This window comes from Camellia sinensis, chromosome 9 (assembly GCF_055761805.1).
Source record: "Camellia sinensis isolate YWXY chromosome 9, ASM5576180v1, whole genome shotgun sequence".
Taxonomy (NCBI): domain Eukaryota; kingdom Viridiplantae; phylum Streptophyta; class Magnoliopsida; order Ericales; family Theaceae; genus Camellia; species Camellia sinensis.
The window spans coordinates 121,874,480-121,901,473 of record NC_138969.1 but is presented as its reverse complement, the minus strand read 5'-3'; the positions used below and the strand labels follow the sequence as shown (position 1 = coordinate 121,901,473).

The following is a 26,994-nucleotide window of genomic DNA, read 5'->3' as shown; positions in this document are numbered from 1 at the left end:
GCTGAAGATGAAATGTTTAAGGCCTTCATCGCTAAACGGACCTTTTTAGTTGACAAGCCAACAGAGACAGATCACCAACAGGTTGCTTCGAAAGAACCTGCCAGCATAGAGGTACCAGAATGCAGCATGGAAGATGCTTTTGAAACAACGGGAAAGCTAACTTGGAAGGGAAACAAGTACAACCAGTAGTTCAGTTTGGCTCATTCTCCCCATTGCCAGTGAATATGGTATATATGCTGCCACAGGAATTCCAGGCTGAAGAGGGAAAACCAAGACGGTCAGGAAGATGACCCCATTCCAGTTTCTAGTGAAGATTCACATGCCAGCATGGTTCAAGATGAGTCAGAAGTGGCCACGCTAATGGAAACTGATGAGGAAAGTAAGGAGGTGAGCATTAACCTTTCATATTCCTTCGAGTACCCTACAATATCTATGGCCCAGCACGTTAAGCCCCTATACATCAAGGCCTACTTTGATGGGATACAAATGAATAGGGTATTAGTGGACAAGAGTGCAGCAGTAACCTTGCTTCCAAGGTCCTCTTTGAAGAAGTTGGGGAAAAGAAATCCTAGGTTGATTCCAACCAGCACAACCATTGTTGGTTTTGCTAGGGATAAGCAAATGGCTCAGGGTATTTTGCCTATCAACCTAATTGTGGAAACCAGAGATTGTATGATGGCATTCTTTGTTATAGATAGTAATGCCAAGTATAATGCTTTGCTTGGTAGGGATTGGATCCATACCAACAAGTGTGTGCCTTCCTCTCTACATCAGAAGATGATGATAGCTTTGTGCAATGGGGAAACAGAGAAAATCAATGCGGATCCACAACCTTTTATTGGCAGGGATTGGATCCACACCAACAAGTGTGTGCCTTCCTCTCTACATCAGAAGATGATGATAGCTTTGTGCAATGGGGAAACAGAGAAAATCAATGCGGATCCACAACCTTTTATTGCTTGTGCTAATTTTGCTGAGGCCAAGCTATACACTAAAGGAGTTGTACTGCTCAGTGTCCTGAGAAAGCCTGATGGAAGAACTGAAGTGATGGCTAATGAAGAAGTAGCACATCTGAAGCACTCAGTGCAGGAGAGTGCTGATGAAGAGTTCGTCACCAAAGATAACAATGATGCCTGGTTGTAGGCAAGAAGATAAGAACCAAGAAGCCAGATCCTTGGCCTTAATCAAGTTTTCAGCATTGGACGTAAAGTTAATAGTGTAGAATGTATAAGAACAAGAGAGGAAAGCCATGGTGATTGGCTGTAATCAGGAGCAACAAAAGGCTAGGCCCTTGGCCCTTGATAAGTACTATGCATTGGACATCGATACAAAAGTTCAGGAAATACAGGAAGAAGAAGCCTTATGGATATATTTTGTCTATGAGGAAGAAAGCAAAGATATTGAGCCAGAGAAGATGGAAGCAAAACAAAATGAAGAAGTTGCCTCGAAGGCAGAGGAAGTCAAAGGGGAAGCATCAGTAAGTGCTCAAGTACGAGACCCTTTGGAAGAAGTCAACTTAGAGGAAGGTTCTGAACAGTAACCCACATACATCAGTGCTTGGTTAAGTCCCATTAATAGGAACCAGTTGTTGGTAGTCCTAAAGTAATATAAGGATTGTTTTGCGTGGTCTTATAATGAACTGCCTGGATTGGACAGGTCATTAGTGGAACATAGGTTCCCTATGAAGCCTAATTTCAAGCCACACAAGCAGAAACCAAGACGGATGAGCCCTAAAGTAGTTGAAAAAGTGAAAGAGGAGATTCTTACGCTCCTTAAGGCAGGCTTCATTAGAACAACCAAGTATGTTGAATGGTTATCTAATATTGTGCCTGTGGTTAAAAAGAATAGCAAGATGAGGATATGCATCGATTTTAGAAATTTGAATTTGGCAACTCCAAAAGATAAATTCCCCATGCCTATAGTTGATTTATTGGTAGACAGTTTAGCAGGGCATAGGATTTTTCTATGATGGATAGGCATTTTGGTTACAACTAAATCTGCATTATAGAGGAGGATGTCCACAGGACAGTATTTAGGTGTCCTGCGAATATTGGCACGTTCGAATGGGTGAAGATGCCATTTGGTTTAAAGAATGCTAGGGTAACATATCAGAGGGCAATGAATACTATCTTTCATGATCTTGTCGGAGGACACCTTGAGTGTTACATTGATGATATTGTTATAAAGTCTCAGTCTATGGAGGAACACATGGTTCACTTGACCGCAGCTTTCGAAAGAATAAGAAAGTTCAAGTTGAAGCTTAATCCTCTCAAATGTGCTTTTGGTGCATCAGCTGGAAACTTCTTGGGGGTACGTAGTGCACAAGAAAGGAATACAGATTGATCAGAATAAAGCCAAAGCCATCATTGAGGCTAAACCTTCATCAAGTAAGAAAGAATTATAAAAATTCCTTGGTCAGGTTAATTTCCTTCAAAGATTTATTTCTAATACTGCAGGGAAAACTAAAGTTTTTTCTTCTTTGTTAAAGTTAAAAAATGAAGAAGAGTTTGTGTGGAAAGTTGAGTATCAAGCTGCTTTCGAAGGAATCAAAGCCTACTTGGCTAAGCCTCCAGTGTTAATGCCACTGAAGAGGGATAAACCCATGAAATTATACATTGTTGCAGTAGAAGATTCATTGAGAGTTTTTTTGGCTTAGGATAATGAAGAAGGCAAGGAATAAGTAGTTTACTACCCTAATAGGTTTTTAAATTCTTGTAAATATAAATACTCAACTGTAGAAAAGCTGTGCCTGGCATTGTACTTTGCAGCAATGAAATTAAGATATTATCTTTTGCCTACTTGTAGCTCGGCTTTTTCGCGCCCCTTTTCAGGAGTTTGAAAAGAAAGCCCTACAGTTCAGACTTCTTCAGTTCTGAATCTAATCTCACAAGTGCAATGTGAAATTGAAAAACATCAAAGAGTCCAAATGTAATAACTCGACCCTCTTATATGCTTTACATCCCTAGTTTTATGAGAAATTACATGATTAATGGGAAATTTTATACAAGTTATGCTTACATATGGGAATTGTTGAATTATGTTCATCTATCTGTTAATTATTGGAATACATCTGTTAAAATTAAAATGTTAACTTGGAAATTAAAAGCTGTAAAGGTGCGATAAACTGAAATTGAACATGTGAATATGCTAGTGGGAATTATTAAAGCTACTAGGGAGGTTTAATTGAAAATTTATTTCGTCTGATTCGGTAGGGCTCGTTTGGCAAATCTAGAAATTAAAGACCTATTTATATGTTATATACACCTCCCTTTGAACTCATCTTTTTATATATATATATATATACATTGAGTGAAAATCCTGGAGGGCTCCTAAGAGAGAGAAAGAAGAGAAAAGGAAGAGAGTAAGGAGAAGAATTTGGGGATTCAAGATCTTGCTAGGGGAGCAAAAGAATACAAGTTAAAGTAAGTATCTATCCCTAGCCAATTCTTATTCCTCTTCAATTGGTTGAATAAAATTTTGAAATGAAATATCCTCCATGAAAACTAGGGTTTGATTGATGGTAATCAATTGCACAAATGATCATGTGTCTTTTAAGTGTGTATCTATGATATGTCCCCCCATACTCTTTTGTATGCTAGAATTGGTGTGATATATAAGCATGCATACTTATACATATAGGTACATGGTGAGAATGAGGAGATTATGGGGGATTGAAGGTGTAAAAGCCCAAATAAAGCAAGTCTTGATTTTGATTGGCTAAAACTACATGTTCACATGGTTATATGTACTATTCTTAGGGTAAAATTGGCCTTGAATTTAGCTATATGACTATCCTCTTGTGCCCTAGAATTGTGAAGTTTCGGACTGAAAAACAGAGCAAATGAGTGGGAGGAACAGCCGCAAGTGCGGAAAACAGGGGAGAAGGTTGGAAGCATTCAGCTAAAAAGGCACATGCGGCCCGCACGTGCGGCGCACCTTCCCGCACGTGCGGCAATGACCTCTGCACGTGCGACCCAAGCTAGACAATTCTGTAATCTTCTCTCGCTCTTATCGACTTCTTAAACATGTGATTATGTCCGTTTAATGCTCCCATGATGTACTTAATTACGTGAGGCATAGCGAATTAAATAATGAGAAATGAAAGGAAATTAAGAAAATGTAATGTGCTTATGATTTATGTGCTTTGTGTAGGGCATCCGCAGGAGGGAACCAGCATTCACCCACATCACAATGAGTGATAGTAGCTTATTAATATGCTCTGTTTGCGTTCTGTGTTATATATGCTATTTAAGACCCAATTCACTGGGTGAGTACCTTATGTTTTATGAAATGTGTCTGATATATATATATATATATATATATACATGTTTGAACCTAGACATGAAAGATATGGACCCGAGGTCGTTCTGTATTGTATTGGGCCTAAGGCCGTTCGGTAATGTATTGGGCCTAAGGCTGTTCTGTATTGTATTGGGCCTAAGGCCGTTCTGTATTTTGTTGGGTCTAAGGTCGTTTTGTTACTATGATGGGCCTAATGCCGTTCTGTACTCGATTGGGCCTGAGGCCGTTCTGTCTTATGTGAACTCAAGACCGTTCAGAAAAGAGAAATATGACCAAGCTTATGATTTGAGAAAATACACTGTAATTTATGTTCGTACTTTTAGTTTGTTTATACTACTATCATTCATTGAGCCATGCTCACTTTACTTTTCTGAATGTGTTGTAGGTAACCAGTTGGCGGGTCCACCCTAGGTCAACCCCGAAGCCTGTTGCTGAACCCGTTTTGCTTAGTCACTCGAAGTGACTCTTTTGTCTCATTTTGGTTAATCCCTATGATAACATGTTTTGTTGTAAGTTTGGGAACAATAGACATGTGTATAGAAGTTGTTGATGCCTAACTCCTAAGTTGATTCCCTTTTGCTTTCAGTGATGGGAATGGTATATGGAATGTATTGTAAGTATGGTAATGCTAATGCAACATGATCCTGGCATTTAGTCACAGTTCAATGAATCTTTGTTCTTCTGTTATTTTGCTTGCGTTCAGGCCACAAGTTTGAATAACATTTAAAATAACTACGTTAAGGCCCCGAGTCGGGCCAGTCATGCCCGAACTTTTAGGGGCAAGTTTAGGTCGTGACAGTTGGTATCAGAGCACGAGTGGCTATCTCACGCACGAGTTCATTGAGCTTTAGGGCATCTAGTAAAGATTTAAGTCATACTTGCATGTGACTTTCGGTGCATATCCAATAATCCGAGATATTTACATTGGTAATGATCATGATTCATGTCTACTTGTGCATTTTGTATGTATTAACTAATCGTTATGTAGATCATGGTGAGAACCAGAATAGATGATCCGGAAGATGCTACCGTCGTACGGTTGGATAGAATGGAAAGGATGATTATGGAGATGGCGGAAACTTTGAGACAATAGTAGCAACAGCAACAACCACCACTACCAATACCTGTACCACCGCCAGAGGCATGAGATTACCAAGCGGAGGATCGGACAATTACATTCACGAAGGAATTCAAAAAGATGAAGCTGCCTTCATTCAAGGGAGGAATTGAACCAATGAAAGCAGAAGCGTGGGTGTTGGGTATAGAAAAGTTATTTGAGGTTTTTCCTTGTATTGAAGCCCAAAAAGTACAACTTGCTGCCTTTATTCTCAAAGATGAAGCATGGAGGTGGTGGATGCTCACGAGAACTGCACATCAAGGATCAACATGGGATAGATTTTTGGAGCTGTTCTATGACAAGTATTTTCCCTAAAGTATGCAAGATAAGAAGGTGACTGAATTTGAGACCTTGAGACAAGGAAACAAGACTTTTGCAGAGTATGAGGCTCAATTTGCCGAATTGGCTCATTTCGCACCACATATGGTGGATACGGACTACAAGAAAGCAAGGAAGTTTGAAGGTGGGTTACAAACTGCTATCGTCGACCAAATTAATGTGTTGAAACTACCCACGTATGTTGACGTGTTGGAAATGGCAGTGATTGTTGAAGGTAATGTTGCTGCCCAAAGCCGAATCTCGGAATGGAGAGGGAAACGACAGAATACTCAAACCTCTAAGGGCTCGGTGACACCACCAAGTAAGAAGTTGAATTCAGGAGCTTCTAGCACATCCGCTTCTACCTGCGATTCTGCACCAATTTGTCCGGATTGTGAAAAGAGACACCATGGGATCTGTTACCGGGTAATAGGGGCATGCTTCAAGTGTGGCAAGACCGGTCATTTGGCCAGAGAATGTCCACAAAAGAATAGACATAATGGGAACAGAACCACCGCAAGTTCAGCTAGGTTAACCCCAACCCCGACTACAAAGGCAACTACAAAACCCACCAACGCTAAGGACGCCACCAAACAAGGAAGAGTATTTGCACTAATTCCGGGTGACGTGCAAAATACCGATGCTGTGGTATCAGGTACACTTTTTGTTAATGGTCATTCACACATGTGTTATTTGATTCAGGCTTTACTCATTCTTTTGTATCAAAAGCATTTGCTAGACATTTAAATAGGCCAGTGGAGCCACTATCTTATATTTTGTGTGTATCTACACCTTTGGGGGAGTCCATGGTGTGTGCGTCTATTTATTTTGCATGTGAAATCCTAATTGGGGATGTTTGGGTAGATGCCAACTTGTTGCCTCTTGTTATAGTTTATTTTGACATAATTTTGGGGATAGATTGGTTAAGCAAGTTTCGTGCGGTTATAGATTGTGTGTCAAAACAAGTCACCTTCCAACCCCCAGGACAATCTGCGGTTGTTTTTAAGGACCAGGGAATAGTTTCCCCACCCTATTTGATTTTTTCAATAAAGGTGTGTAAGTTACTACAAAAGGGGTGTCAAGGATATTTGTGTAGTGTTTTGGATGAACAACCAGTGAATGGGAGCATAGATGCAATTCCAATTGTGCAGGACTTTCCGGATGTTTTTCCAGAAAGAGTTACCGGGGGAGCTAATTGATCGTGAAATTGAGTTTACAATTGATATAGTGCCAGGAACACAGCCTAGCTCCAAAACCCCTTATAGAATGTCACCCGCCGAAATGAAGGAGTTGAAGATCCAGTTGCCAGACCTCCTTGATAAAGGATTTATTCGTCCGAGCATTTCCCCATGGGGCGCACCAATCCTTTTTGTGAAAAAGAAAGACGGAACCCTTCGGTTATGCGTGGATTATAGAGAGCTCAATAAAGTAACCATAAAGAATAAATACCCTTTACCTCGGATTGATGATTTGTTCGATCAATTATAGTGTGCACAAGTTTTCTCTAAGATAGATTTACGATCTGGGTACCATCAACTAAAGGTTAAAGTTGAAGATATCAAGAAAACTGCCTTGTTATGGACATTATGAGTTTTTAGTTAAGCCGTTTGGGGTCACTAATGCACCAGTAGCCTTTATGGATTTGATGAATCGAGTTTTTAAGCCCTACCTGGATGACTTTATAGTTGTGTTTATTGATGATTCCTTATTTATTTGACAAGTGTGGAAGCTCATGAGAATCATCTACGGTTAATTCTTCAGACTCTTCGGGAAAAGAAACTATATGCAAAGCTGAAGAAATATGAATTTTGGCTACAAGAAGTGCGATTTTTGGGGCATGTGGTGACAAAGGAGGGTATTGCTGTTGATCCACACAAGATAGAAGCTATTGTGAATTGACCGATGTATACTAATGTGTCAGAAGTGCGTAGTTTCTTGGGTTTGGCCGGATACTACCGACGATTTGTTAAAGACTTTTCCAAAATTTTGGTGCCGCTTACCCAGTTGACCCAGAAGGGTGTTTTTTTTGAATGGTCGGAGCAACGGGAATTTGCCTTTCAGGAATTGAAGACAAGATTAACTACAACACCTGTTCTAGCCTTACCATCTAGTAGTGAGGGATTTGAAATTTATAATGACACTTCTCATAAAGGTTTGGGCTGTGTACTTATGCAAAATGGAAAGGTTATTGCATATGCCTCTCGTCAACTTAAACCCCATGAAAAGAACTACCCAACACGTGATCTTGAGCTAGTTGCAACAGTTTTCGCTTTAAAAATATGGCGTCACTATCTGTATGGGGCTAGATGTGAGATTTATACCAATCATAAGAGCCTTAAGTACTTCTTCACTCAAAAGGAATTGAATATGCGTCAGAGACGGTGGCTAGAGCTTATTAAAGATTATGACTTGCAAATTCATTACCACCTCGGTAAAGCTAACATAGTTGCAGATGCCCTCAGCCGAAAGAGTACGGGGAATTTGGCGATTCTGCTTGCGAGGCAGAGGGAATTGCTACGTGATTTGAAAAGAAAGAATGAGGGAGTTGAGTTACATGATCAAAATGCCATAATGACAGCAATAGCAGCCTAACCGGCACTTATAGAAGAAATTAAACAACGACAACTGGCAGATAAATTTCTACAAAAAATTTGTGATGAAATGGAAACAAAACCAAGGCCCGGGTTCATAATTGAAAATTTGGTATTGAAATTCCAGGGTAAATGGTGTGTTCCAGATGTGCCAGAAATCAAGAGGAGAATTATGGAGGAAACGCATAGCTCCAAATTTGCAATGCACCCTGGTAACACAAAAAATGTACCATGATTTGAAACAAAGTTTTTGGTGATCGAGTATGAAGAGAGAAATTGCAGAATACGTCTCCAAGTGTTTACAGTGTCAGCAAGTAAAAGTAGAGCACCAAAGACAAACAGGCAGGTCTACTTCAACCCCTTCCAATTCCAAAATGGAAGTGGGAACACTGAACTATGGATTTTATTGCCGGCTTACCGCGAACTCCCTAGGGTATGAACTCCATATGGGTTATTGTTGACAGATTAACCAAGTCAGCTCATTTTCTCCCTGTAAAGACTCAATACAATGCAGATAAGCTGGCCACCTTATATGTGGGTGACATTGTACGACGACATGGTATTCCGGTTTCAATCGTGTTCGATAGAGATCCGAAGTTCGTATCGAGATTTTGGCAAAGTCTGCAGGAGGCCTTGGGAATAGAATTAAGATTCAGTACAGCCTTCCACCCTCAAACTGATGGACAATCTGAGAGAACCATACAAACATTCGAAGACATGCTTCGGATGTGTTCTTTAGACTTCAAAGGGAGTTGGGAAACTCATCTACTATTGGTGGAATTTGCATACAGCAACAGTTACCACTCAAGTATAGAAATGGCACCCTATGAAGCTCTATACGGAAGAAAATGTCGCTCTCTTGTATGTTGGACTGAAGTCAGCAACAAATCGTTGATTGGGCCAGCGATTGTGCAACTAACAACCGAGAAAATTAAGATTATTCAAGAAAGATGAAAGACTGCACAGAGTAGACAAAAGGGCTTTGCAGATCATCGGCAAAGAGACTTGGAGTTCGAAGTGGGTACTTACATTTTTGTAAAGGTCACGCCAATAAAAGGGCATTCACGGTTTGGTAAAAAGGGAAAGTTGGCACTCCCCATTCCAAATCCTGGAAAGGGTAGGTCCGATAGCCTATCATGTTGCTCTTTCGCTGAATCTGGAGCAAGTGCATAATGTATTCCATGTCTCAATGTTACGAAGTTATTTGCAAGATCCAACTCAGGTCATAGACTATCAGCAAATTTCCTTAGACGATAAGTTGATTTATGTAGAGAAACCAATTCAGATTTTGGACCGCCAAATGAAACAATTACGAAGTAAAGTGATTCCTATGGTAAAAATAGAGTGGCAAGAGCATTATGGGAAAGAAGCTACTTGGGAACGAGAGGAGGAAATGAGGCAGCGGTACCCAGAGTTATTTACAACCTAAGGTAAATCAAGTTTGGGGACCAAACTTATTTAAGGGGGGGGGGGAGAGTGTAATAACCCGACCCTCTTATATGCTTTACATCCCTAGTTCTATGAGAAATTATATGATTAATGTGAAATTTTATGCAAGTTATGCTTACATGTGGGAATTGTTGAATTATGTTCATCTATCTGTTAATTATTGGAATACATTTGTTAAAATTAAAATGTTAACTTCAAAATTAAAAGCTGTAGAGGCGTGATAAACTGAAATTGAACATATGAATATGCTAGTGGGAATTTTTAAAGCTACTAAGGAGGTTTAATTGAAAATTTATTTCGTCTGATTCGCTAGGGCTCGTTTGGCAAATCTAGAAATTAAAGACCTATTTATATGTCATATACACCTCCCTTTGAACTCATCTTTATAGATATATATACATTGAGTGGAAATCCTGTAGGGCTCCTAAGAGAGAGAAATAAGAGAAAAGGAAGAGAGTGAGGAGAAGAATTTGGGGATTCAAGATCTTGCTAGGGGAGCTAAAGAATACAAGTTAAAGTAAGTGTCTATCCCTAGCTAATTCTTATTCCTCTTCAATTGGTTAAATAAAATTTTGAAATGAAATATCCTCCATGAAAACTAGAGTTTGATTGATGGTAATCAATTGCACAAATGATCATGTGCCTTTTAAGTGTGTATCTATGATATGTCCCTCCATACTCTTTTGTATGTTAGAATTGGTGTGATATATAAGCATGTATACTTATACATATAGGTACATGGTGAGAATGAGGGGATTATGGGGGATTGAAGATGTAAAAGCCCAAATGAAGCAAGTCTTGATTTTGATTGGCTAAAACTACATGTTCACATGGTTATATGTACTATTCTTAGGGTAAAATTGGCCTTGAATTTAGCTATATGACTATCCCCTTGTGCCCTAGAATTGTGAAGTTTCGGACTGAAAAACAGAGTAAACGATTGCACGTGTGGGGCTCACAGCCGCACGTGCAGAAAATAGGGAAGAAAGTTGGGAGCATTTTGCTAAAAAGACACGTGCGGCCAGCACGTGCGGCGCGCCTTCCCGCACGTGTGCAATGACCTCCGCACGTGCAGCCCAAGTTGGAAAATTCTGTAATCTTCTGTCGCTTTTCTCGACTTCTTAAACATGTGATTATGTCCATTTAATGCTCCAATGATGCACTTAATTACGTGAGGCATAGCGAATTAAATAATGAGAAATTAAAGGAAATTAAGAAAAGGTAATGTGCTTATGATTTATGTGCTTTGTGTAGGGCATCCGCAGGAGGGAACCAACATTCACCCACATCACAGTGAGTGATAGTAGCCTATTAATATGCTCTGTTCGCGTTCTGCGTTATATATGCTATTTAAGACCCAATTCACTGGGTGAGTACCTTATGTTATATGAAATGTGTCTGATATATATATACATGTTTGAACCTAGACATGCAAGATATGGACCCGAGGTCGTTCTGTTTTGTATTGGGCTTAAGGCCATTCTGTATTGTATTGGGCCTAAGGCCGTTCTGTATTTTGTTGGGCCTAAGGCCGTTTTGTTACTATGATGGGCCTAAGGCCGTTCTGTACTCGGTTGGGCCTGAGGTCGTTCTGTCTTATGTGAACCCGAGACCGTTCAGAAAAAAGAAATATGACCAAGCTTATGATTTGAGAAAATGCACTGTAATTTATGTTCGTGCTTTTAGTTTGTTTATACTACTATCATTCATTGAGCCTTGCTCACTTTACTTTTCTGAATGTGTTGTAGGTAACCAGCTGGCGGGTCCACCCTAGGTCAACCCCGAAGCCTGTAGCTGAACCCGTTTTGCTTAGTCACTCGAAGTGACTCTTTTGTCTCATTTTGGTTAATCCCTATGATAACATGTTTTGTTGTAAGTTTGGGAACAATAGACATGTGTATAGAAGTTGTTGATGCTTAACTCCTAAGTTGATTCCCTTTTGCTTTCAGTGATGGGAATGGTATATGGAATGTATTGTAAGTATGGTAATGCTAATGCAACATGATCCTGGCATTTAGTCACAGCTAAATGAATGCTTGTTCTTCTGTTATTTTGCTTCCGTTCAGGCCCCAAGTTCGAATAACATTTAAAATAACTACGTTAAGGCCCCGAGTTGGGTCGGTCTTGCCCAAACCTTTAGGGGCAGGTTTCGGTCGTGATAGTTGGTATCAGATCATGAGTGGCTATCTTACGCACAAGTTCATTGAGCTTTAGGGCATCTAGTAAAGATTTAAGTCATACTTGCATGTGACTTTCAGTGCATATACAATAATCCGAGATATTTACATTGGTAATGATCATGATTCATGTCTACTTGTGCATTTTGTATGCATTAACTAATCGTTATGTAGATCATGGTGAGAACCAGAATAGATGATCTGGAAGATGCTACTACCGTACAGTTGGATAGAATGGAAATGATGATTATGGAGATGGCAGAAACTTTGAGACAACAGCAGCAACAACAGCAGCAGTTTAGCAAGTAAGCATTTGAGATGATCAAACCATAAGCAGTACAAAACCACGCAAATATCATGGAGGGATGGAGATGCAAGATTGAACTTTGTGCCTACCATAGAAAAGATGCCGACACCTTCAAGCCACAATCTCCTTAGTGGAATAGGCGCGTACACATGCAGAACTATGTGTGTCGTAGACTAAACACAAAATACAAGTAAGTGGGTGACATGATATAAGTGAGGAATGATTTGCTGAGGAAAGATCGTGATCCTAAATGCTGGATGCAATAGACTAAAGTACAATGCAATGGATGCAATGGATGAATTGAATAAGGCACGTGGCCAAACCATACCTTGCCTAGAAAAGGCATGGACACAAACAAACCACGTCTAACACAGAAATGGTGCCGTCACCCTCAAACCATAATTCCCTTAGTGGAATAGGCGCGTACACATAATCACATAACCATGCTTTAACACGAAAAGTATGGGCACATGCCAGACCAAGCTTAACATGGAAAGGCACAAGCGATAGATGGACAATGCAGCTGAATGCATGCAATAAATGCTACGTACAATGCAATGGATGTAATAGATGTACAAAATGCAATGTAGCTGGGAAGTGGAAGTACCTTGCAGGGGCAATTGGTGATGACTCACCCTATGCTGCTGGGGATCTTTCCTTTCTTCTCGGTTAGACCATAGGTACTACTTTTCTCCTTGACTATGGTCACAGCTTTCCTTATTCTCTAATAGAGTAACAGATTAGGTTGGTTCAGTATCCAGAATTGAGGCGCATACACATGCTATCTCAACCTATGGGGTTGCCATACAGATTTCAAGCCGAGGATATACCCCTGGGTATTTAAACCAGACTTTAGTCTCGAAAATCCCGAACCTTTGCGTTCTAGACATGAGCCATTCGAACTCTAGTTTCCACCGTCTCAGTGGGTCTCCTAGGAACTCACCGCTAACATTGGCAGGTGGCTATACCAGACCACTAGAAGTCGTTCGGGCACGACAAACACCAAAGAAATTGCACCTTTAGAAGATTTAAGGTCTCCTAGACCGGAAAGTGCAAAAGACAGTGCGAATAAAGATGCAGGATTTAAGGTCTCCTAGACCAGCATAAAACAGATATGATGCAATGGATGTAACGGATAGAGCAATAGATGCAAATGGGGTAACGCACTCCAACCATGCTAGAATCGTGAGAGGAAGAAGAACAAAGAAAACTAATCAGGAGCGCGTTTCACGCAATCGGAGATAAATTTCAAACACGCTGAAATTATGTGAGAAAGGGGGACACTCTAACCACGCTGAAATCGTGAGAAGAGGCCTGAAAATGACCGCCTAGGTGCATACATAACGCAACCTGAGATGAATTCCAAACACGCTGAAATCGTGTGAGGAAAGGGACACTTAACCACGCTGAAATCGTGGGAGGAGATCCGAAACAAACCACCTAGGTGCATACACGACACAACCTAAGATAAATTCCAAACACGCTAAAATCGTGTGAGGAAAGGGACACTCAAACCACACTGAAATCGTGAGACAAGGTCCGAAAACAACCGCCCAGGTGTGTACACAACGCAACTTGAGATAAATTCCAAACACGCTGAAATCGTGTGAGGAAAGGGACACTCAAACCACGCTGAAATCGTGAGAGGAGGTCCAACAACCCGCCCAGCGCATCTACAACGCAACCTGAGATATAATCCGCCCAGGCCCGCACATCAGGCGTCTTGAGATAAATTCCAAACACGCTGAAATCGCGTAAGGAACGGGACACTCAAACCACGCTGAAATCGTGAGAGGAGGTCCAATAACGCGCCCAGTGCGTCTACAACGCAACCTGAGATAAAACCTGCCCAGGCCCGCACATCAGGCATCCTGAGATAAATTCCAAACACGCTGAAATTGCATAAGGAATGAGACGCTCAAACCACGCTGAAATCGTGAGAAGTGGTCCGAAACAAACTATCAGGTGCGTGCTCGGTGCAACCTAAGAAAGTCCCGGAGGACAACGATCCTAAACGCAGCTCGACGTAAAAGGATAAATGATACAAGATAACACAAGATGCAAATAAACGCACTAAGTGCGATGATACAGTACATGTTATAAGCAATGTAGAGCATAATGTTTAGGGAATGCAATAAACAGACAAAGCGGCACTTTAGAAAGCACCTCATCGAGTGAGTGGCGGTAAACCTCTTTACTCTGACAGGGATCTCTTCTTGTTACTGATCTTCGGCTATTCGACCTTCCTAACGTATTCGGCATCCTAGTCACGCAATATGGAGCCAAATAATATCTGATTTCTGGGGTACGCACCTTCTGACTTTTCTATTTATTCGGCTCCGACAATTGCCCCCCAAGCACTTTACCAACGACAGTTTGGCTGGAGTGCTTGGTTCCGGATTTTGAAAAGTCAGAGCCAAAATTCAGCGGTTGGCCTCATCCTCATGCGGATATCTTAGGGCACCCCTTTCGATTGTCGTGTCGACTTCCCATCCCCTCGTACGTGTCTGTTTATTGCAATTTAAAATTTTGATGTCCTTTCGAGTATGTAATTTATGACGCTCGTCGTTGGATTGCCTTTTGAATCGTCCTTTGCAACTCTCTTCTCCGATATCCTCTGCGTCCTTTGTAAGTTCTCTCATTCCTTGCTTCGAAGACTCTTTCTGGTTTATTCCTTCTTTGGCATATTCTTATAAACCGTAGGGTATGGCGAAACATTTAACAAACCTTCTCTCGTCAGATCGAATTACCGGCTTTAAATGCCATTTCTCCATTTCTGATGATGTCCGTCTGTTGTTTGTGGCAAACGGCACTCTTGATATGGAGAAGGAGGACAAAACCACAATTGTCTTCCCTCTTTTGTCAATCGCAGAGGGTGGAGTCTGTTTTCCCCTTCACCTGTTTCTTAGGACTGTGCTTCGCCATTGGGGTTTAATCTCTTCCCAATTCAATGCGAATTTCTTTAGAATTATAATGGGGGTTATAGCGCTCAACCGTCGCCTTAGAATTAACCTCGGCATTCCAGCCATCCGGCATTGCTACGCCTTGGCTAAGTCTTCTGGTCAGCACGGGCGTTTCTTCCTTAGGGCCAAGGATATCGACCATCAGCTAATTACTATACTTTCCAGTTCCGGGAAATGAGTTGATGATGTTATGGTCGTTGTCCAAGGTAACTGGGAATTTGGCGAAGGGGAGGATCACGTCAACCCTATACCTAGACGGAGGGGCGAGCCAGGTGGCCAGTTGCCTTCACGCTTTTATTATTTGTTCATTTTTGTTGTAAAGCCTCTTCTTTGAAATGTTACGGCTTGGCTTATGCAGGGAGCAATTTGAAGAAAGTCCTGTCTTCGACTGACGACGCCGTTCTTTCAGATATCAAAGTCACACTCACGTATTTCGGCCGTTGAAGTCTTCAGAAACACGGGAGGGCGGCCCACGTTCTGCTTCATTACGAGCCGACATATACGACCTTCCCGACGGCAGAAAATATCACAGTTTTGGAGGGTGAAGATTCTCTTATCGCTCTTATTTTGTCCGACTTCAAAAACTTGAGGCAGGTTGGTTTTAAAGGGTCTGATTCGGAGCGGGATGTGGCTAATGTTACCGAATCAGATCATTATGAAACCGAGTCTGACGAGGTATTGAATTCGGCCGATCCTCCATCTACTTCGGGCCGAGGGGACCTTTCACTTGACGGTGTTTTTCACGGCTTAGAGGATCTTTCCGCCGCAGGCCCCCAAGACATGGCCGAGTTAAGCCTGACAAAACTTGCCAGGAAGGTGAATGCGGAAAGGTTGGCCACGCGGTGAAGAGCGGAGGCTGTTCCGTTTGAAGTACCACCCACCACCGAATCTCAACTCTCCCTGTCTATTAGCGAATCAGAGTCCTTGCGCGTTATTGAGGTGGAGACGGCAAAAAATTGGAATGCCGAATCTACTCTGATCGTACAGGCCGGCCAAGAAGTTGAGGAAGAGGCAGAGAAATGCCTTGCCGAGTTTGAGGCCGGCTCAGAAGAACAAGGCGGCAAGCGTCCTCGATTAGAGGGATCGAATGTGATCGTTCCTTTTGTCATTCAGCCGATGATAAAAAAACATGCCGGTTTCTTCTGACACTTCGGTGCTTAAAGATCCAGAAATCGCATTCAGCTTGGCTACGTCCGTGTCGTTGCCGTCTGACAGGGAGGCTTTCCGGATGGAACCAGATCTGAATGCGACAGCACTAGCCGCCCAATCGGCACTTTTGGTACATATTCGGACTTTGTTTCACTTGATCCAAATACTGTTGAAGTTATGGTTTTAAATTCTTGTTTTGCAGACTGTCGGAAGGATAGCCGATATGGGCCGTCGCCATCGCGACGTCGTTAAACAGATTGGTCGTTTACGAAAGAAAGTTAAGGGCCGAGGTCGAAGCTTTGAGGGCGGACAAGGAAGCCTCAAGAGCCGACGCCAAGGTGGAGAGGGCTCGTAGCGCGGATCAATTGAGATTGGATGTCGAGAAGTAGGCGGACGCGAGCGAAGATGCGTTCAAATTGGCCTAGAAGGTGGTCTCCAAACTGGAAGCTGAGTTGGCTGAAATGAAGGCGGCGAAGGAAACAGCCGACTCGAAGGCTTCCAAAGTATTCGAGGCCGGGAAAAATGCTGGACTCGCTGAGTATTTGGACCAAGTCCCCAAGTTTGAAAATCGGGGATTTAAACATGGCTGGCACAAAGCCCTTGCTGCTGCTAAGGTTTCATTGATTATGCCAATACCGTATGAGCAAGTGGATGTTGAGCCATTGGAGTCTGATTCCGATGACTGATCTAGGCGACTAACATAGTTTTTAGGATGTCGAATGTATTTTTACAGTTTTTAATTTGGTATTTTTCATGTGTTGCTACAGTCATTTGTTTTTGCTAGGCATTTTCATGCGGGCTTGTAGCTTTTTGTTTAGTAATTTGCGTATATAAAATTTCATGAGTTGTGCTCAACTTGCTAAGGAAAATGTTGTTGATGAATGATATTGCTTTCTGTTATGGTTAGATCGGCTGCTTAGCTTAGGTATTTGGCCGACCAGATTAGTAAATCAGCCCTTGCCTTAGCCAGGGCGCGAGCTTGCGAAGCCAAACGGGCCTAACTCGTGGGCTGGCTAAGGCATAGATTGATCGGCACTCGCGCTTGAAAGCATGGCCGACCAGATTAGTAAATCTGCCCTTGCCTTAGCCAGGGCACGAGCTTGGGAAGCCGAATGGGCCTAACTCGTGGGCTGGCTGAGGCACAAATTGATCGGTGCTTGCGCTTGAAAACATGGCCGACCAGATTAGTAAATCTGCCCTTACCTTAGCCAGGGCGGGAGCTTGGGAAGCCGAATGGGCCTAACTCGTGGGCTGGCTGAGGCACAGATTGATCGGCGCTTGCGCTTGAAAACATGGCCGACCAAATTAGTAAATCTGCCCTTGCCTTAGCCAGGACGCGAGCTGGGGAGAATGGGCCTAACTCGTGAGCTGGACAATTTTCATCCGTCTTTTGATGTTTGGGATTACCGACGTTGCTTCGGGAGAGCTGCATACAATGAAGGATAAATGGCGCGGGTGCACGCCAGAGGCCCTACTTATTTCTATTCAGGCAACTTGGGAGGGACGAAGATTGGTTGAATTTAGACGCCGCAATGAGTCATAGTAGCGAGCCTATGCGTACGGGAAGAAGAACGTCCAAGGATCGAGAAACACAGCAGCCCCTTAGTCGTCGAAGCAGATCGCTCCGAAAGGATACGCAACAACGGGGAAGTTCTCCACGCTTGCGACCGAGAATCGAGCCCGATGCGACACCACGACCGTTGAGTTTTGTGGTTTTTGTGAGGAATAGACCACTGATGGAGGCGGATTCTATCATCAAAGAGCCAGGTGTGGCAGTCGAGTTCGCTCGACAGATCTTCCCGCCGGAAGTCCAACAATCGATGGTCGGACGTCAAGATTTCGAAGCATTTCGAGATGGCATACATGGGGCCGTGAAAGGACTATATACTGCTTACGAAGTCGGCATGCGTCTGTGGGAAGCGCGACGTGAGAGTGAGAAAAAGGACGAAAGGAATGGCAGTCTGGAGATTAGCGCGGAAAAGGCTGAGCGTGAGCTTCGGGAGTTGAAGAATGTTCAAACGAGCGCGTCGGTGGCGGCCGGTCAATCTAAATTGGTCGTTGAGGAGAGAGTGACCCAACGAACCTCGGGTTATCAAAACGGGTTTCAAGACGGCCTGAAAGTCGGGATAGAGAAGACCAAACGAGACCTTGCCGAGGAGGTCTGCCGATATGAAAATCGTGGATTCAAGCACGGCTGGATCAAAGCCCTTCAAATCGAGAAAGCTCTCGAAGCTATGGGCATTGATTCGGCTTTGCTGCTGTATCATCGTCACTACTTACCCTATTCCGATTTCGAAATTGAGAATAGCGACGATGAGGGTGCCGAATAAATAGACTTTGGAATGCGAGAACAGACTTCGCGCTGAACAAATAGAATTTCTTTTATTTTCAACGTTCGTCTTTGGTCTTGAAATGTTATGTGCTTAATTAAACGTATTATTTCAACTTACTAGCAAGTTTTGTGTTGCGTGGTGCAAATGTCTAAACATGCATTGACCGGCTCAAATTAAGAACAATTCTCAGTGAATATTTACTCGGCGAGTTAAGTGGTCTGAATGCATCTCTCACAAAGGCTCCGAATCCGGAGACTATTTTGGCCAATTGTGATATCCACGAAGGGCGCTTCGAATGCGGAGTCTCAATCGGCCTTAAGAGGCTTAATCGGCCCTAAGGTCTCATGCGCCAAAAGGGGCTCTGAATCCGGAGACTTTAATTTGGCCAATCATGATATCCACGAAGGGCGCTCCGAATCCGGATACTTAATCGGCCCTAAGGTGTCATGCACCAAAAGGGGGCTCCGAATCCAGAGACTTTAATTTGGCCAATCATGATATTCACGAAGGGCACTCCGAATCCGGAGACTTAATCGGCCCTAAGGTGTCATGCACCAAAAGGGGGCTCCGAATCCGGAGACTTTAGTTTGGCCAATCGTGATATCCACGAAGGGCGCTCCGAATCCAGAGTCTTAATCGGCCCTAAGGTGTCATGCACCAAAAGGGGCTCCGAATCCGGAGACTTTAATTTGGCCAATCGTGATATCTACGAAGGGCGCTCCGAATCCAGAGACTTAATCGGCCCTAAGGTGTCATGTACCAAAAGGGGGCTCCGAATCCGGAGACTTTAGTTTGGCCAATCGTGATATCCACGAAGGGCGCTATGAATCCGCAGACTTAATTGGCCCTAAGGTGTCATGCACCAAAGGGGGCTCCGAATCCGAAGACTTTAGTTTAGCCAATCGTGATATCCACGAAGGGCGCTCCGAATCCGGAGACTTAATCGGCCCTAAGGTGTCATGCACCAAAAAAGGCTTCGAATCCGGAGACTTTAATTTGGCCAATCGTGATATCCACGAAGGGCGCTCCGAATCCGGAGACTTAATTGGCCCTAAGGTGTCATGCATCAAAAGGGGCTCCGAATCCGGAGACTTTTGTTTGGCCAATCGTGATATCCACGAAGGGCGCTCCGACTCTGGAGACTTAATCAGCCCTAAGGTGTCATGCACCAAAAGGGGGCTCCGAATATGGAGACTTTAGTTTGGCCAATTGTGATATCCACGAAGGGCGCTCTGAATCCGGAGACTTAATCAACCCTAAGGTGTCATGCACCAAAAGGGGCTCCGAATTCGGAGACTTTAATTTGGCATTAGAAGGCTTAATCGGCCCTTAAAGGCTTGGGAGCGAGCTTGAGAAAACGAGAAGCTTTGTATTGCAACGGTGGAATATGTACAAGTATCAAGCCCACAAGTTGGGTCAATGATAGAATTTGCGTAAATGTGTTGAATTCCAAGGCCGTGGCAGGCTTCTTCCTGACATGTCTGAGAGCCGGTACGCCCCTGTTCCTGCGATGGATTCTATCTGATAGGGGCCGTCCCAGTTTGGACCCAATTTTCCATCGACCGGTCTCCGGTTCGTTGGAAGTACCTTTTTTAGGACCAACTCTTCTAGCGTGTATCGGCGCAACTGAACTCACTGATTATACGACTTGGCGAGCTGCTGCTGATACTGTGCCATGGATGCCAGGGCGTGGTCTCTTCATTCTTCGATTAGAATCAGATCCAGGGCAAGCATCATGTCATTTGGGCCCGTATCAAAAACTTGCGATTTCAGAGTTGGGAGGCCGATTTCCAGGGGTAAGATTGCCTAGGTTCCAAAGCATAGAGCAAACGGCATTTCTCCAGTGGATCTCCTCAGCGTAGTAAGATGAGCCCACAATACACTCGGCAATTCTTCGACCCATTTGCCTTTAGCTTTTTCCAACCTCTTTTTGATACCGTCCAAGATGGATTTGTTAGAGGCTTTGGCTTGACCATTGCTTTGGGGGTAGGCCGGTGTAGAGAAGTAAGGCCGAATGCCATATTTGCTGCATAACTCTCGATATACGCCACAATCGAACTGGGTGCCATTGTCTGAGATGAGAGCTCTCGAAATACTGAATCGTGTTATGATGTTTCTCTATACAAAGCGTTTAATGTTGGCATCTCGTATATGTGTTAAAGCCTCCGCTTCGACCCATTTTGTGAAGTAATCTGTCGCGACGATTAAGAATCGCTTGTTCCCTGGGGCCCTCGGCAATGGTCCTACGATATCAAGTCCCCACTGAGCAAACGGCCAGGGGCTGGTGATAGAGTTCAACCCTTCGGCAGGCAGATGGGTTAATGGGGAGAACTTTTGGCACTGTTCGTATTTTTTTACATAACTCTCCACGTCAGCTCTCATTGTCGGCCAATAATACCCCTGTGTTATAGCTCGATGGGCCAGGGAGCATCCGCTAGAATGGGCACCACAACTGCCCTCATGTATCTCTGTCAGAAGCTCCTCCACTTTATCGGGGTGTACGCATTCCAAATATGGACCAGAGAGGGACATTTTATAAAGCCCTCCTTGCTGATCCATATAGTATCGCAGGGCTTTATTTCACAGCTTGTGTGCTTCTTTTTTGTCTTCTGGGAGTTGTTCAGAAGTGAGGAATGCAGCAATGGGGTCCATCCAGCTTGGTGCGGATTCTATAATGTTGACATGGATTTCCTCCGAAGGGCTAATGCTCGGCTCCGGGATGAAACCTACTTCGATGGTCCTTTGATCTCAGAATTGATGGCGGAGGCGAGGCACGCCAAGGCATCCGTGTGTGTGTTCTGGTCGCGTGTTATTTGGTTCAGTTCGTAATGGTCAAATTTTTCCAGCAAGGAATTGGCCATTTTCATGTAGGCCGCCATACGGTCGTTTTTTGCCGCGTACTCCCCATTTAGCTGACTGATTACCAATTTTGAATCACAAAACACAAGCAGACGCCGAGCGCCGAGAAGGTGCACATTTCGCAGACCGGCCAAAAGGGCTTCGTATTCGGCTTCGTTATTTGATGCTTCGAAGCCAAGCTTGACGGCCTGTTCAATTACTGCGCTGTCTAGAGACATGATTACAACTCCGGCGCTGCTGCCCCTTTGGTTAGACGATCCATCACAGTATAATTGCCAAATATCCCCAACATAAATTCTCTAGTTTGGCTTTGGTCGAACTTCAGCCTTTGGTCAAATTTCGTTAGGTTTGAGGTTGGCAAGCCCGCCGGTGAATTCGGCAACAAAGTCAGCCAACACCTACCCCTTGATTGCGATTTTAGGTAAAAACTGAATATCGTATTGGCCGAGTTCAAGAGCCCATTTTGAAACACGTCCTGATGCTTCTGCACTCCGTAGTACTGATCGGAGGGGATAATCTGTTAGCACCCCAATGCTATGTCCCTAGAAGTAATGCATCAGTTTTCTTGCCGCCATGACTAGGGCTAAGATGAGTTTTTCCAGCTGAAGGTAGCGTGTTTCGGCGTCAACCATTGCCTTGCTCACATAATACACTGGCCGTTTCTCCCCCTCCTCCTCTTTTAGCAGTACGGCGCTGACGGCTCTATCGGAAACTGCCAGATATAGAATGAGCGGGTCACCAGCGGCGGGTGTTGTCAAGAGAGGTACTGAGCGGAGGTAGGTCTTGAGTCCGTTGAAAGCTGATTCGTATTCGGCGGACCATTCAAAAGCCTTACCCTGCCGTAGTGTCTGAAAGAATTGTCGACAGTGATCTGTAGACCGGCTGATGAACCTGTTGAGTGCAGCGGCCATCCCCATCAACTTTTGGACTTCTTTTACTGAACGGGGGGAGCCGAGTTCCAAGATTACTGTGACTTGCCTCGGGTTGGCTTCGATTCCTTGGTGATTGATGATGTAACTCAAGAATTTGCCAGAGTCGATTCCGAACGCACACTTAGAATCGTTCAGTTTCATTCTGCATTTGCGTAAGATGCTGAATGTCTTTTCTAGATTGGCTATATGATTTTGTTCTTCTTTGGACTTGACCACCATATCATCGATGTATACTTCCATAGTGTGGCCGAGTTGCTCTTTGAACATGGCGGTGACCAGTCTTTGGTAGGTTGCCCCTGCATTCTTCAGCCCAAAAGGCATAACTTTGTAGCAGTAGGTTCCTCTTGGAGTGAGGAATGCAGTTTTGTCCTGGTCATCTGGATGCAGGGCGATTTGATGGTAGCCTCTGTAAGCATCGAGGAAGCTCATACGTTGATGGCGTGCCGTTGCATCGACAAGCTGGTTGATTCTGGGTAGAGGAAAACAGTCTTTGGGGCAAGATGTGTTCAGATCCGTGAAATCGACGCACACTCGCCAAGTCTCATTTTTCTTCTTCACCACCACTGTATTGGAGATCCATGTAGGGTAAGTGACTTCTCTAATTGCCCCGACGTCAAGCAGTCTGTCTACTTCCTCAACAACGGCGGCAGTGTGCTCCGCAGCTGACCGCCGGCCTTTCTGAATGATCAACTTACATTTGGGATAGACATTCAGATGGTGCTGTGAAACTGACGGGTCTATTCCCGGCATTTCGTACGGAGTCCACGCAAAAACGTCGAGGTTGTTGAGCAAGAAAGAGATCAGCTGCTGCCTATCGGCCTGATTCAGAGAAGCGTCGATCATAAAGAACTTTTCTGGGCTTCCGTCAATGTCAACTAGGTCTAAACCTTCCGTGGCCTTCTCATTTGGATGCCACCCAACGTCATCAAGGATCTCCTGATTCGGCACCTCAATGGAGTTTACTTGCAGTTCCTTTGGCGTTTTGGCGGCAAAGAGATAACATGCTTGTGTCGATTTCTGGGAGTCGCGGATTTGCTCAATGCTATGTTTTGTTGGGAAACGTAGCAGTTGATGATAGGTGCTTGGGACGGCCTACAAGGTATGCAACCACGATTGCCCCATGATGAGATTGTACGGTGATGGCAGCCTGACGACCAAGAATTCCACATCCACCATTCTGGAACCTGCTCGAACGGGTAAGCTGATCTTTCCCAATGGGTACTCTGGATTGGCATTGAAGCCGAATAGTGGATAAGGAACCGGAGTCAGGTTTAACTCATTGAATCTGAGTTTTATAATACATAACCTCCGAAGTACTGCCCTGGTCGATAAGAACGCGTTCGACGGTGAACCAGTTTACGCGTAGCTCAACAACTAATGGATCGATGTGAGGGAGTGTTAAGCCGATCAAATCAGAGTCGTCAAAGGTGATACTTGGCGTTTCTCGGAGCCGCTTTGCTGGCATGAGTTGCTGTTGGGGGCCTGGATGTGATTGGATAGCATGCACGGCTGGGGCTGCTGGCAGGCTGTATATCATGTGAATGGTGTCAAGCGGAAATGCATCCTTCGGAAGGGTAGGTGTTTTGATCGCACTCCTTCAGACGCATTGTTGGAGACGTTCGTCCTTTGCCAACTCCTCAAGATGATCTGTTGAGGCATAGCGGCCGTCAGTTTCTTGCTGTCGGGCTCGAGATCGTCGATCATCTGCCCTTGGAGGTCGCTCAGAAGCCTGGCACACTGTTTGTTTGGATTTTGCTATTTTCGAGGCCAGATCGCGACGAAGGCGTTCGTTCTCAGCGATGATGTTGTCCAACCTCTGTTTGGTTTGGTCTTTTGCGTTGAGTTTGGTAATGAGCAGAGGTCCAAGGCAAGTCTTGCTGCGATGGTTTTTGGTCCACGCGAGTTTGCTGGAGTGAGGTCATCTCTCTGTGTGGTCTCGTCAGTGGCTATCGGAGGATCTTCAGTCACGCCTGCCATGGATGTATTTGAGTATTCCCACAAACGACGCCAGTTGTGGAGAAGTGGTTTTGGAAATACTCTTCAGATCTTGGGAGATGCTAGTGATCCTCAGCTAGTCACCTGAAAAGACACAAACACTCCGGTCGGGGGTGCCGGAATTAGCACTCCGACGGACAAGTCAGTTCTTGTACTCAAAATAGCTTGTCTTCTAAGTTAAGCAAAAAGTGATTGTTACATACCTTTCTAAATCTGTGGTTCTTGTATTTATACTTGCTTTTTGGGCCTCGGGGCCTGAGTCTACTTTTATCCCATTCCCCTTTTATTTATTCGGAGCTACTGATCTCCGGCTATTCGGCCTTCCTAACGTGTTCGGCATCCTAGTCACGTAATATGGAGCCGAATAATATCTGATTTCTGGGATACGCACCTTCTGACTCGTCTATTTATTCGGCTCCCATAGTTACAGAATCAATGGTGGCACAATATTTAGTTAACCAATCAATGCTCAAAATTACATCAAAATGTCTAAAGTCCAAGGGTAATAAATCTACATATAGAATAGCATTCCCACTATGCATGGCACAAAATCGATATACCGATATACACAACACAGATTCCCTAGATGGAGCACATACACATAGCAAATATGGCAATGATTCTAGAGGTCTACTCAGTCTAGATGCAAATACACAAGTTACGAAAGAGTGTGTTAATCCGGTGTCAATTAATACAAAAGCATCCTGATTGCATATAGAGATAGTACCTGAGACAGGTTTCAACGTTCCGTGTATCGCCCGGAACAAGCGCAAAAACTCTCCATTGCCTCACGGTATCTCCGATGGTAGTTGGCCTCGTAGTATTTCCTGGTTTTGGGATTGATGCGGTTGAACTAGCAGTTAACCTTCCACTGTTCTGATTACAATCTCTGGCCATATGCCTTGTTTTACCACATTTAAAGCAAACTCCTAACACACGGTAACAAACTCCGCGATGCCTTTTACTACAAATATTGCACATTGGAGATGTATCTCGGGAAGAATTCGAAGTACTTGAGGTGCCTATATTCTACTTGTTTGAAAATCTCTTCTTCGAAAAGAAGCCCTGTCTTTTACTACCTTTCTAATCAGTTGTTGGTTTGGCCTATCTGGCTATGTTAGCTTCTGATATTATGGCCCGGTCCAGCACCCCAATGTAGGTTTCCAGCTTGAGAACATTCACATTTTCTAAGATGTCATCTCAAAGCCCTCCTTCAAAATGCCTCGCTTTCTTGTAGTCGGTATCGACCACATGTGGTGTAAATCTGACCAACTCAGTGAACTTGGCCTCATATTCAGCTACTGTCATGTTGTTTTGTTTAAGTTCCATGAACTCCGATACATTCCTGTCGTGGACACATTGTGGAAAGTACTTGTCGTAGAAAATTTCCAGGTTTTGCGTCCAGCCAATGTCTTTATGATTCTCACGCATTAACATCCACCAGCTTCTTACTTCATCTTCTAGCATAAAGGTGGCTAAAAGTACTCTCTGTGTTTCTAAACAAGGAAGCACTTCAAATAGCTTTTCGATGCCGGGAACCCATGCTTCGGCCTTCAATGGATCTAATCCTCCATGAAACTGTGGCGGTTTCATTTTCTTAAACTCTTTGGTAAGAGCTATTATTCGGTCATCATTCTGATGGTCTTGGACAGGTGGTACTGCAGGAGGAGGCGGAGGATGTGGTTGTTGTCGCTATTGTTGTTGCCTCAATGTTTCTGCCATTTCCTGTATCAATCTTTCCATCCTATCCATTTTGGCAGTAGAAGACTGCTCTATCTCATCACCTCTTATTCTCACCATCTGATTTGACGTGCATTATTCCTTATACAAAAGGTTCACAAGTATGCATATACCAAAAAGCATACATATTCAAGTAATTCGCAATGCAAGTAAATCACAAACATATAGCACATAATCATTCATCTTGAAGCATTTAAGCACATTCTTGATGCCTTCAAACTTATACTTATCGCATGAATGCATCCTAGATCTTTTCTAGACGCTTATTGGTCATTTGGACAAATGTGTGAGTTATTAACTAGTGCTCTGATACCCCTTTGCCATGACCCAAACCCATCCCAACGGATTAAGGTCATAACCGGCCAGTAATCGAGAGATTACCTACGGCCACAAACCTGATTAAACATATTCCAACAAAGTAAAGGGGGCCAAAACGGAAGCAACTTAAAAATTTTGTCCCTAGAGCTGTGCTTATATGGCACATCATAACATTTCACATATATTCGTTAATCACCCACATCAAAAGGAAGTTAACATATAAGTTTTACACAGCAAGATCATTCATGTCATAGTCAGCCAAATCAAAAACATTTTCATCAAGGTAACAAAAGGGGAGACAAAAGAAACAAAACAAGTCTCGTGCATGAGACGTGTGGGCTGACTCCTCAAAACCTTGACTTTTCTCACATAACTTCATCGAGGCTGGGTTTGAACATCTTTTTGCTCACCTATATACACATGAATGAGAGTGAGCGAATGCCT

The 26,994-nt window shown here is 43.6% G+C and overlaps 2 protein-coding genes across 2 annotated transcripts; one reads left to right on the top strand and one right to left on the bottom strand.

The window, feature by feature from the left end:
• The first annotated feature begins 5,737 nt into the window (after positions 1-5,737).
• On the top strand, positions 5,738-12,263 carry LOC145799718 (uncharacterized). Its single transcript, XM_082889351.1, has 5 exons — positions 5,738-6,392; positions 6,440-6,515; positions 6,889-7,224; positions 7,459-7,627; positions 12,129-12,263. The coding sequence occupies exons 1-5, from the start codon at positions 5,738-5,740 to the stop codon at positions 12,261-12,263; spliced, it is 1,371 nt and encodes a 456-aa protein (XP_082745477.1).
• Positions 12,264-25,692: 13,429 nt separating this feature from the next.
• LOC145799717 (uncharacterized) lies at positions 25,693-26,085 on the bottom strand. The gene has a single exon (XM_082889350.1). The coding sequence runs from the start codon at positions 26,083-26,085 to the stop codon at positions 25,693-25,695; it is 393 nt and encodes a 130-aa protein (XP_082745476.1).
• Positions 26,086-26,994: the final 909 nt, after the last annotated feature.

Excerpts from the sequence above, each read along its gene's own strand:
- LOC145799718 (XM_082889351.1), top strand. The coding sequence starts at position 5,738 with ATGCAAGATAAGAAGGTGACTGAATTTGAGACCTTGAGACAAGGAAAC. Across the intron at positions 6,393-6,439 it reads TACCGATGCTGTGGTATCAG|GCTTTACTCATTCTTTTGTA; the intron begins GTACACTTTTTG and ends TATTTGATTCAG. Across the intron at positions 7,225-7,458 it reads GATTTGTTCGATCAATTATA|TGTGGAAGCTCATGAGAATC; the intron begins GTGTGCACAAGT and ends TTATTTGACAAG.
- LOC145799717 (XM_082889350.1), bottom strand. The coding sequence starts at position 26,085 with ATGAAACCGCCACAGTTTCATGGAGGATTAGATCCATTGAAGGCCGAA.